Source organism: Dermochelys coriacea, chromosome 4 (assembly GCF_009764565.3).
Source record: "Dermochelys coriacea isolate rDerCor1 chromosome 4, rDerCor1.pri.v4, whole genome shotgun sequence".
Lineage (NCBI taxonomy): Eukaryota > Metazoa > Chordata > Testudines > Dermochelyidae > Dermochelys > Dermochelys coriacea.
The window spans coordinates 10520672-10533442 of record NC_050071.1 but is presented as its reverse complement, the minus strand read 5'-3'; the positions used below and the strand labels follow the sequence as shown (position 1 = coordinate 10533442).

General features: G+C 42.2%; 1 protein-coding gene across 7 annotated transcripts in view; it reads right to left on the bottom strand.

The window, feature by feature from the left end:
- Positions 1-12771, bottom strand: part of WRN (WRN RecQ like helicase) — a 116157-nt gene that overhangs the window by 48769 nt on the left and 54617 nt on the right. For all 7 annotated transcript variants that reach the window (XM_038399879.2, XM_043513045.1, XM_038399882.2 and 4 more), the window contains 6 exons: positions 11327-11394; positions 11005-11113; positions 6792-6860; positions 4245-4327; positions 2423-2529; positions 982-1169 (listed from right to left, as the gene is read on the bottom strand). In XM_038399879.2, coding sequence (XP_038255807.1) covers positions 982-1169; positions 2423-2529; positions 4245-4327; positions 6792-6860; positions 11005-11113; positions 11327-11394 — 624 coding nt within the window. The remainder of the gene's footprint in view (positions 1-981; positions 1170-2422; positions 2530-4244; positions 4328-6791; positions 6861-11004; positions 11114-11326; positions 11395-12771) is intronic.

The window sequence follows — 12771 nt, the reverse complement described above, 5'->3', positions numbered from 1 at the left end:
TCCCTTCTACGCACCCTTGCTCCAACCCGCCCAGCTTGGCACCCTCCTGCCCGCAGCCCCAACTATACACACAACCCCTGGCTCCAACCTGCCCAGCCTTGCACCCTTCTCTTTCCCCTCACTGCACACATTCTCATTCCAACCCATTCAGCCTGCCACCCTTCACCCCACATCTTCTCAGATCAATAGCCCTCACGTTGTTTCCCTACTTTCCAGCCATGCTGCCCTTGTAAACAAAACCGAACCCTCCCCTGAAAATAAAAGTACAATAAACAAACAGAAATAGCAGACACAAATACAGAGCTATATGTTGCCCATATGAATGGAATCACAACATAACAGTAGTGACCCATCAGCAACTACAGACACTGCCACCAAAACCCAACCTTCTCCCGCCCACCCTACATACATATCATGCTTTCATTTTGGTGTTTGTGTATCTGTAACTCAATAAAAAAAAAGGAAGAGACTGTCTGTGCCAGCCTACCTGTAAGGAAACACATTTGGGATTTTTCATTTGCAGCCAGGCAAATGAAAAGGTAATGCTAGAAATCAAAATCATCACCCTGAATTTGAATTTGTGCATAATCCTAGTCTTACTTTTCACATAATATGGTTTAGAAAGTAATCCACTCTACAGCTAAATATCAGCATTTGCATTGCACGAATGCCAAGATTAGTGCTCCTGTGTGCTGGGCACTGTACAAACACAGCGAGAGACTATTCAAGCCCTGAAGAACTTATAAAATAGGACAGCACAAATGGTGAGAGAGGAAGATAGGCAGAGACCTGAAATGATTTGCCCAAGATCACTCAGCAGTTCAGCAGCAGAGTCAGGAAGAGAACCTAGCCTCCTGGTCCTAGTCCAGTCCAAGTGAACTTTGTTATTCTTGGTTTTGACCCCCAGTCTGGCACACGTTTGAGAATATCTGAGATACAAAAGCAGCAGCTGATAGAACAAGCAAGCTGGTAAAGCCTCACCTTTCCTTTTTAATAAGGAACGGTTTTAAATCCCAAAGGATTTGTCCAGTTTTTCGTCCAACTTCTAAGTATAGGTTAGGTCGGTCAAAACTAGTACATGTGACCTGAGGATTCTTTAGGTTTAGACAGTGCACTATGTCTTCTCTAACTGAAGGGCTCGCTGTTGCAGTTAAAGCAACAATAGGAACCTGAAACAGAAAGCAGAGGGAAATGATGAAAGGAAAAAAAACCAAAATCTGAGATCCGTTTTTTTTTTTTTTTTTAAATTGTGATTCAAAGTTAAGGGGAAAAATTGGAGGAGACTAGATATCCTGATCTGCATATAGTCCCTGGAAAATTTGATGCTTCTGAAGAATAGAGACAATATTATACTTCCCAGAGCTTTTCAGTGTCACAAAGATATATATTTTAGTTATCCTTCCATAAAAACAAACGGACATTCACCTGTCTACATGGGGGAAACAGAAACTGTATTTAAACATATATTTTTTTCAAACTTGATTTGGACAATTACCTTTACAGTTTCTTCAACAGGATTACACACATTTTCAAATATGGGTGCCTAAAGTTAGGTACCTTAGAACAAGATCTTCAAAAACAGGAGCCAAAAGTTAGGCTCTTAAGTCCATATTTCAGCCACCTACAGTTAGGATTTTCAAAGATGCCTATGTGACCAAAAGTCAATGAGATCTGTGCTTCTAAGTCAGCGGGGTGGTTTTCAAAATTCCACCCTTAGGCTCCTGAATCCATATTTAGCCACCTAAATTGAGGCTCCTATTTTTGAAAAATTTTGGTGCTTTGTCTGTGTTTTATCACCAAAACAAATGGCCTAATTTTCAAAAGCACCGAGTACCCACAACTCCAGCATACACAAATTTGAAAGTATGGTGCCATAATGAATAAGATGCTTTAAGTCTAGCACCTGAGTGAAAAAAAAAACTAATCCTGTTTGAATGGTGGGAGCCCATGTATAAGTACCGACATACAGACCAATATTTTCCCAATGACTAAAATGCGTCCTTTTCCAAAAAGGCTACAAAAACATCACTAAGGGTCTGCATATTGACAGCCATTCACTGCATTAATATAAATGAGAATACATTATAAATCAAGTTCTTCCATCAGATGCACACACACACTTCCATCTCCTTTGAACTGAAATAGGACATGCAGGTGCATACATCTCAAAGCATATTTCATCACTATGAAGGGTTGAAAAGTAGCCACCCTAATTTACATGACACTGGAGTATTTCAGGGCACACAATGCATCTGGTGTGCATTCTGGTTTTATTCAAATTTCTCAGTGTTTCAAGCATGTCTAAAGAAGAGCAATGTCAGAAAAAAAATCCTAAACCTACTGGAAAAATTTACTTTTAAAACATAATTTACACCATCCTTTTTTATCTTATTTACAAATGAGCTATACCCTGGAGCCTCACCGAAGGGAGCGCTTTCTTTAACGAACCCAAAGTCCTAAATGAATTTCTGAAGTCATGCCCCCACTCTGAAATACAATGAGCCTCATCGACAGCTATCAGCGTGATACCTGGGGTTGGAAAAAAAAAAATGAACACAAGTTATATAATATGTCACTGATTTAGAAAAGGACACAAAATGTTCTAGAAAAATAAAAACCTCATTTACTGAAGTTAAACTTTACAGTGAAGTCTGATCAGCCCTCGGCTACAATGCAGATGGGAGCCCTGGTAATTCCAGGGAAAGGTATAATTAGTTTGTGTGTTTTTTAAAATGGCTTCTAACATAATGACCAGTGGAAATCCATTTCCACATTGACCTTTTTCATATGAAGCCATGACAGATTTCGCAGATCTTCCTCCTCTGCTCCACTTTTCCCTTCACCGTGTCCCTGGCCTTCAAGTCCGTTGCTTATAAGATGTGTGTCACATCAGCTCCCCACTTCTAGACAGCAAGGCATACTTCCTCTCTCCTTTGGTGCCAACAAAGACTTCAGGCCAGTTTGCTAATATTTATCGAGGTGTTTATAGATAGTATCTATTTTGTTTTCTTGGTACTGAAATAAGGCCTGAGATTCACAGGATTGTTTCAATCCTCTTAAGAGGTAACATTAGTATAGGTAAATCTGATGGGAGAGGAACTTCTAAAGCAACTCTTCATACTAACACATGCATCGTATATTATGGTTTGAACAATCACTTTGTCTCTACAACTAGTGCTTTTATCAGCCTGTTATATAAAAGACTCTGCAATTTAAGGGCTGTGTCCTGGAGGTACCAAGCACACTCAAATCCTATTGACTCCAAGGGAGTTCAAGAAGCTCTTCACATCTCACAGCTCTGGGCACTAAATTGGGGAAATCACAAAGATTGTTTGAAGTTGGAATTATTTTGAGTTGTCCTGATGGTCACTTGGGGCATTAGTGACATTACTGTGTTTAATAAGAAAAATAGTTTATTAGCCACAATATTTGTACTGCATGCATTTATCAAGTGTAATATTCTGAAAAATTAGAATGCTAATATATGCTTATTATTTTTAATTTTTTGAAGATACTTCTGAGAACACTGAGTGCATGTTCCACCACCGATACTGAAGAGCCTACACTGATTCTTCTATTATACCAGTTCTTAGTAGTTGGTCTTTCATGCAGAATGAACATTATGTGCTCTCTATATCTATATTTAGTAATTATCTTAATGTTATTGTAAATTGAGTCTGCTGACACCAGTCAGTGGGGATTGCCATAATGGACTCTGAACTTGCCGTTAGTGTTGAGAAACAGTGCTGAGAAATTCTCAAAACAGGGCATATTAAACAAATACAGAGAAAAAAATATTAACACACATCACTGGTAGGACCTTTGAATAAAAGCAACATAATCCAATTCCTATTCCTAGCGGAATTCTGCGTCAAAAAAATTAAAAATTCTACTCACAATATTTTAAAATTCTGCAAAATGCTGCTCCGTCTATCAGCCCCACGCCGGGCAAGTGTGGCTCGGACTGTCAGCCCCGGGTGGCTAGGGCTCCTGCTGTCAACCCCACACCTGCTGAGGCTCGGGCTGTCAACGGGAGCTGCCATGGGAGCCCCACTGTGTGCGGGGCTGGAATTTGTGATTTTCATCAACAGGAAGCATTTTGATGGAAACCACAAATTCTGCATGAAAAAATAAAATTCTGCAGGGAACAGTAATTCTATGCAGATTCTGCATGGCGCAGTGTCGCAGAATTCCCCCAGGAGTAAATTCCCCACAGCTCTCAAAATTAACCTACCACAACATACCAATGGTTTCGTCAAGTTCCCGAAGTAACGATAAGTTCCCCGAGCAGAACTCTGGAGTTATATACACAACTCTATAATGGCCCCTACAAAATTGGGAAAATACATTGTCATATGCAGCAACTGAAAGAAATCCGAAACAAGTCATCCAACTGAAATGAAAGAGTGCAGCGGATAAGATGAAGGTGGGAACAATACACAGAGGTTGTGAACGGGGAACATGAGAAGAAACGAATGATGCAGAGAGAGGGTAGAGAGAATGGAAACAAAGGAGAGAAGGCAGGAAGAGAAAGATGAAAGGAATTTCTTAGATTTTTAAGGCCTGAAGGGGCTATTATGACCATCTAGTCTGATCTCCTGAATACCCCAGGCCAGAAATCTCACTCAGAGATTCCTGCATTCAGCCCAATAACCGGTGGCTGAGCTAAAGAGGAAGAAAGAGATGTCCAAACTTGATTTAAAGACTCCAAAGGGGAAGAGAAGAGAAGATCAAATATTAAATAAAACACAACAGTAACACTGAAAGGAAAATAGACTGAAAGACAAAGGAAAAAAGTCAGTCATAGGCTGTGCTGGAAGCAATGCATAAACTTAAATTTGCCTAACACTCTCCAACTTTAGGCCCTGTTTTCAGTTGGTTATAACTTTGCCAAGCTTTAACCATTCAGTCTGAAATTTTCCCATGCCAGTTGTCTGCCTCAGGCTGAATTTTCTGGAATGGTTTAGTTAAAACAGTTCAACCACTTCTGAGAAGGAGGTTAGAAAAAATTACAATGTTTTGCCCATGTTACAAAAAAAACACAACTATTTTCATTGAACCTCATGCGTCTCCATGCTTTGGAGCAGGGACCAGAAATTTGGTGCAGGGGATGAGGATGTCACTCCAGTGTCAGATATGCCTTTTGCCATCCCCATGAAAGTCTCCCCAAGTTTGGTCAAGTTATGAGCTTCTGAAAATCTCAGAGGAAATCTCTGCCCCTCAGCAGAGGTGAGAAACTGGCAGCATCACTCTCCAAAGGGTCTGATCTCACAGAGCACACTGTATCCTCACACAATTCCTAGATGCTGACTGGACTAGGTGTGTGCCATCCCAGGGGTGCCGGGGCTGAGCAGCCCCTTCCCTGCCACAGGGAGGCACAATTGCCAGAGCTGCTGTGGTGCTGTCTGCCAGGAATTGGAGAGCAAGGTCCTTCAGCTTGAGGAAAGAAGCCCTGAAGGCCAGATTAATTGTTCTTCTTCTCCCGGGTTCTCCAGATCAATGGGAGCTCATAGGTTCATGGACCTTATTAGAGCAGGAGACCAGGGTCTTCTGTGTGGTGACCTGGTCATGGCATGGCTCCCAGTAAGGTCTGGAGGGCTCACCATGCCAAGCACAGATCCAAGGTTGATGCGTGTCCGGAGAGGATTCCAGGGTTGTGGGGTCACATTACACTCAGCTGAAGATGAGCAATGTTTCTTTGGCACGGAAACCCTGAAATGTCTTTTCCTTGAGAAAGCCAGTGCCACCTTTGGGGTGGAAGGCTCCCAGATGGGCAGAGGGGCAGCCAGGCTGACACAGCGCAGTCAGACTCAGACTTTCTGTGTCAGGGGAGCCGCAGGGCTGACAGCTCCTCTTTTTCTCCCACCCTGGTTCCAAGGGGGAGGACCAGTGCCACTCTCCTCCCTTTGAATGGCACTCATGCCTACCGTGACAGCAAGGGAGTTGGCTTCAGCACAGCTGAAGTGGTTGATGAAGTGGTCAGTCTTGGGACTGGAAGCAACTCCCATGAGCTTCCCTGCTTTTGGTATCAGAGACTCAGGACCACAGGGTAGAATTCCCTGCTCACCAGGCACTAAGGGATTTTATCTCAGCATAGGCACAGACCACAACCCACATCTAGGGGAGAGCTGCTGCTGCTCAGAATCCAATACTACCCATCAGAACACTCCATGAGATGGCGCTTCAAGCAGCTGCTCTAGTACATCAAGTCCTGGCAGAGACGGATTGGTAACCGGAGCTTCTATTGAGGACAGGGCCTTCATCTTGTGAGTCCATCCCAAACAGTCACTAATCCATCACACGAGGGGTCGGGTTTAAACCCTGAGGTCTTTGCCTCAGCCATGAGGTGGAAAAATTTGATCAGAGCCACAGGGACAGCCAGCAATAAAGGAAACTCAAGTCTGCCAATAAAGCAGAGAAAACTATCTAACGCTAACTGAGTAATGATCTGTCCTAACCAGTAAGAGCTAGAGGCGAAGTCTGACAAAAAGAACAGTGCAGGAAGCGGGGGAAATACCATTGCCTTCCAACTCACTGTCACAGGCAGTAAGAGTCGTGGTCACATTCCCACATGCACTCCCATTGGAGGCAAAGGGCCTAACAGACTCTGCTGACCAAAAGGACCACACCACAAATCAACACTTGAAGAAAAATTCATACTTATTTCACTGCTCATTAACACGAGCATGACTTTAGTGAATTTAGCAAAATTCTTTTAAATTATTTCCAGCAATTTAAGTATCTGTATTCAGGACCTGACAGTTGAGAGATTAAAAAGTAATGAAACTTACGCTTTGATGTCCCCTATCACATTTTTTGACTGAGCAGATCCAAGCAAGCAAGCTGCAATGCCTGACATTCTGTATGAAGAAAGCACAAGCAAGATATGGTTTATTCATGTGAATTTGTTTCTTGTCTCTTAGCCAGTTTAGGATCTATGACAGTGTTTTGCCTCCCACCCCATAACTAGCCTCTTGTAAGGGATCTTATCAAAGGCCTTTTGAAAGTCTAAATACATTTCATAGAATCATAGAATCATAGAATATCAGGGTTGGAAGGGACCCCAGAAGGTCATCTAGTCCAACCCCCTGCTCAAAGCAGGACCAAGTCCCAGTTAAATCATCCCAGCCAGGGCTTTGTCAAGCCTGACCTTAAAAACCTCTAAGGAAGGAGATTCTACCACCTCCCTAGGTAACGCATTCCAGTGTTTCACCACCCTCTTAGTGAAAAAGTTTTTCCTAATATCCAATCTAAACCTCCCCCATTGCAACTTGAGACCATTACTCCTCGTTCTGTCATCTGCTACCATTGAGAACAGTCTAGAGCCATCCTCTTTGAAACCCCCTTTCAGGTAGTTGAAAGCAGCTATCAAATCCCCCCTCATTCTTCTCTTCTGCAGACTAAACAATCCCAGCTCCCTCAGCCTCTCCTCATAAGTCATGTGCTCTAGACCCCTAATCATTTTTGTTGCCCTTCGTTGTACTCTTTCCAATTTATCCACATCCTTCCTGTAGTGTGGGGCCCAAAACTGGACACAGTACTCCAGATGAGGCCTCACCAGTGTCGAATAGAGGGGAACGATCACGTCCCTCGATCTGCTCGCTATGCCCCTACTTATACAACCCAAAATGCCATTGGCCTTCTTGGCAACAAGGGCACACTGCTGACTCATATCCAGCTTCTCGTCCACTGTCACCCCTAGGTCCTTTTCCGCAGAACTGCTGCCGAGCCATTCGGTCCCTAGTCTGTAGCGGTGCATTGGATTCTTCCATCCTAAGTGCAGGACCCTGCATTTATCCTTATTGAACCTCATTAGATTTCTTTTGGCCCAATCCTCCAATTTGTCTAGGTCCTTCTGTATCCTATCCCTCCCCTCCAGCGTATCTACCACTCCTCCCAGTTTAGTATCATCCGCAAATTTGCTGAGAGTGCAATCCACACCATCCTCCAGATCATTTATGAAGATATTGAACAAAACGGGCCCCAGGACCGACCCCTGGGGCACTCCACTTGACACCGGCTGCCAACTAGACATGGAGCCATTGATCACTACCCGTTGAGCCCGACAATCTAGCCAGCTTTCTACCCACCTTATAGTGCATTCATCCAGCCCATACTTCCTTAACTTGCTGACAAGAATGCTGTGGGAGACGGTGTCAAAAGCTTTGCTAAAGTCAAGAAACAATACATCCACTGCTTTCCCTTCATCCACAGAACCAGTAATCTCATCATAAAAGGCGATTAGATTAGTCAGGCATGACCTTCCCTTGGTGAATCCATGCTGACTGTTCCTGATCACTTTCCTCTCCTCTAAGTGCTTCAGGATTGATTCTTTGAGGACCTGCTCCATGATTTTTCCAGGGACTGAGGTGAGGCTGACCGGCCTGTAGTTCCCAGGATCCTCCTTCTTCCCTTTTTTAAAGATGGGCACTACATTAGCCTTTTTCCAGTCATCCGGGACTTCCCCCGTTCGCCACGAGTTTTCAAAGATAATGGCCAAGGGCTCTGCAATCACAGCCGCCAATTCCTTCAGCACTCTCGGATGCAATTCGTCCGGCCCCATGGACTTGTGCACGTCCAGCTTTTCTAAATAGTCCCTAACCACCTCTATCTCTACAGAGGGCTGGCCATCTCTTCCCCATTTTGTGATGCCCAGCTCAACCAGCTCTCACTTACCTCTACTTTACAGACCTATTCAGAGAATTCTAACAGATTAATGAGACTTAATTTTCTTTTGCAGAAACCATGCTGGTTAGACCCTATTGTATCATGATCTTCCAGGTGTTTTACTATTCTATTTAATTATTGTGTCAGCCAATATACCAGGTGCAAATATAATGCTTATTGGTCTATAATTCCTTGGATCACCTCTAGATCCTTTAAAAATATATTAGGTACAAAATTTGCTACCATACAGTAAAGTAGCCGTTTTTAATGAGCAATTCAATATTTTTGTTACCAGCTCAGCCCCTTCATAGTTGAGATCTTTCAGAACTCTTGGATGGACACCACCTGGGCCTGGTGATTTATTGCTTTTTAAATTATCCATTTGTTCCAGCACTGGAACATGGATCTCATCCAAACTGACAGTTGAATTAGTCGGTATCTGAGACTGCAGAGATCAAATCTCTTCAGCGTCCAAAATTAATGAGCCAGTGGGCAGGTGGTGAATAAACAGGCGCTGAATAAACAGGCACTCAGATTACATTGATGGGAGCAATATAATGTCTAAGTAACAGGTTAGATACACATAAACATAATCTGGCCAGTATTTGTCCCCAGGTGCTTGTGGGCAGCAAGATTAGTTTGTCAAGCCACTCACCTACATCATAGCCATTCATCTACATAATACCATAATTTGCAGCAGAAAACAGCAAATACAAGGAAAGTTCTTAATACAAAAATTCCATCTTTGGTAAAGGAATTTTCCCTGTCTGGTTTGCACAGGGTGGAAGACACTGAACCAGCGTAATTCTCCTTGAGAGTACATCTCAGTAATTTAGGGGAAATAATGGCATATGTATTGTAGTTAGATTTGAAAAAAAGCAGCAATATAAATCCAGAAAATTCAACATTAATATTAAATTAATTTAAAGGTAGAAAGGACTATTGTGATCACTGAGTCTGACCTCCTCCATAGCACAGGCCAGAAAATTTCACCCAGTGATTCTCACACGAGGCCTATAAAACTTTTAGAAAGACACTGCATCTTAATTTAAAGACTTCAAGCAATGGAGAAGCCACCACATCCTATGAAAGTTGTCCCAGTGGCTAATTACCCTCCTGGTTAAAAAAATTGTGCTTTAATTGTAGCGTGAATTTGTCCAGCTTCAGCTTCTAAAGTTGCCTTAGAAACTCATTGCTTAAACTCCAGAGAAGACCTTTCAGGGTCTGAGGTATCCCTTTGTGCACTGGTCTAGCAGGTGCCATTTTAAGAGAGATTCCCTTGAATTTCTGGTTCTAGTAAAACAGGAGCTGAAGACCGAATAGCAAGAGGGTTCATGAGATCCCCTCAAACACAAATGGCATCTGCAGTGGCCATTAGTCCAGGGAATCAGCCCATGACCAGAAGGGCAGAGTTAGAACCCCAAGGGCTTAGCATCCGCCATAAGGGCAGGAAGGTGGGAACATCTGAGGAAAAAGACTCACGGGACAAAAAAAAGGGGGACCAGACACTGCCAAATGAGCAGAACTGCTGCTAAACTAACTATAACCTAATATGAGTCATTACACAAACTAAAAACTATTTCCCCATGCTAATTTCCCCCTACTGTTACTCACACCTTCCTGTCAACTGTCTGAAATGGGCCATCCTGATCATCACTACAAACATTTTTTTTTCTCCTGCTGATAATAACCCATCTTAATTGATTAGTCTCGTTAGAGTTGATATGGCAACACCCATTTTTTCATGTTCTCTGCATGTGTCTCTCTCTCTCTCTCTCTCTACTGTATTTTCCACTGCATGCATCTGATGAAGTGGGTTTTAGCCCACGAAAACTTATGCCCAAATAAATTTGTTCATCTCTAAGGTGCCACAAGTATTCCTCATTCTTTTTGATAATCTTTTATGTTAACGATGTATTATTTACAAGACATTCTCTAATTATTCACTAGCGGAGAAGACACTGGTGAGTTCTGACAGCCACAGGTGGCAGGAGGGAACAGAGATGGGTGCAGCAACATTGCTCTTTATTCCCAAGGGTGAAATGGAGAGAGCGAAGGCAAGAAGGATGTGTTGGAGTCTACATCACTTGATGTCTTTAAATCACGATTGGACGTCTCCTTCTTAAAGATCTGCTCTAGCTCAACTAGATGTTATTGGGCTGGATGCTGGAATCACTGGGTGAGGTTTTCTGGCCTGTGCTATGTAGGGGGGTCAGACGAGATGGGCCTAACAGTGAGTGTCAAAGATGCAGCCTTTCACACCAACAAATGGTAGATGCAGCATCTGTCGGTTTCTGTAGGGACATGGCACCTGCCTGCTACTGTTATATTACTTACTCAAGCTGCAGCACTTGGTCCTCCATCAAAGAAATAAGAGGAGAGATGACTATTCCTGTACCTCCTGTGTAAATGGGTGGGAACTGGAAGCACAAGCTCTTCCCATATCCTTAAAAAGAAAACATACCTCTAATGACAGAAGTATTAAATACCTGAAATTCTAATTCCTCCCCAAAGCCTTATTTTGCGCCTCATTTTCCCCCATTATTGTACTTCCTAACACTCGATAAACCCATGCAAGACAATTTTTAGACCATGTTCCCTTCAAAGCAGTCATAAAATCATCTTACAGATGTTCCTTTAACATAAGGTATGTACTTACCAGTTGCCATGACAACAAGATTATCTCTTCTGCCTTGTAAAACAGAAGAGATCACTTTCCACTGGACCCTTGAAATTAAATACATAGTGATTAATTTTTATTTGCCTATAAGGAACTGTATCTTGTGCTACTATATGACATATCTGGCATCCACATGTGTAACATTAGAATTTAAGTAAAACTGTCAGTTCAATAAAACCACACTTGAAACCACCTTCTTCGTATTCTAGGTGTGCTCCCTCCCCCCACTCCCTACTTCCAGCCGAACGTGGTCGTTTTCTCCTACAAGAAGTCCCACTGAAGTCATATTGTGACTACGTGTAGGAGTAAGGTAAGCAGGATTTGCCTCAATCATTAGTTGGGGATTGGTCCTGCTTTGAGCAGGGGATTGGACTAGATGACTTCCCTAGATCCCTTCCAACCCTGATATTCTATGGTTTTATGATTAATGGAAGACTACACATGCAGTAGATGCCAGTATGTTATTAAAAGCTGATCTTCAAATAGGTTTCTCAATTATTTTCACCACAAAAGGCAGAGAAATGATACACTGAGGCCAAACACAGCTTTGGTCCTTTTTGTGTGCAACTGAAGAGAGGATATCAATGTAAATAAAGTTGAGAAAAATCCAAAAATTTGCCTTATTGTGTCTCAGAATTTACCAAATTGATTTTTCCCCAAACCAATTTTTCATAAAATTTGCTCCATGACCATTGCAAGACATATGGCATTTTAAGAATTATTTTATCACATTTATATTGAAAATAAGACCATATAATGATCTAACACTGATAATTTTTAGATGTTTTGCAGTGCGCAGAAGTCATACACATTACTGGAGAGACAAAGTGGGTGAGGAAATGCATTTTCTTGGTCCAACAGAAGATATTACCTCACCCATATCTAATATCCTGGGACCAACACAGCTACGGCAACACGGAAATATGCACATTATTGCTCCTAGGTTATCAAGTAGTTGGTACATACTGACTGTTAAATTACTACAAAATATGCTAGGCAATTTGTTATATGATGTATATAAACCAACACTGTATATCGGTTACGATGCCTTAGAAAGCTATCCTCTGTATACTAGCACTGTTTGTAGAGCTATCTGTTTATCACTGTCCTTTGTGCATTACCGCACTCTGTTCTTCCATACTACGTGTCTAACAGACAAATACAAAAAAAAAAACAACCCCAACCACCTCAGTTATGAAGTTACTGTGACAAGAGTTAGTAATTTAAATTTCTTGTTGTTTGAAATATTTTGAGATATCTAAATTACCTTTGTTATTTCAGTTTAACACCTTAATTACCTGGGCCTGCTAAGACAAGTGACAAGAACATGGATGTCTACTCTATAAGAGCTTTGATATAGGTACCTCACTATGAGATTTACTTTGACAGCTCCTCAAGGCAGGGGTTGGGCCTTTTTTGTGCAT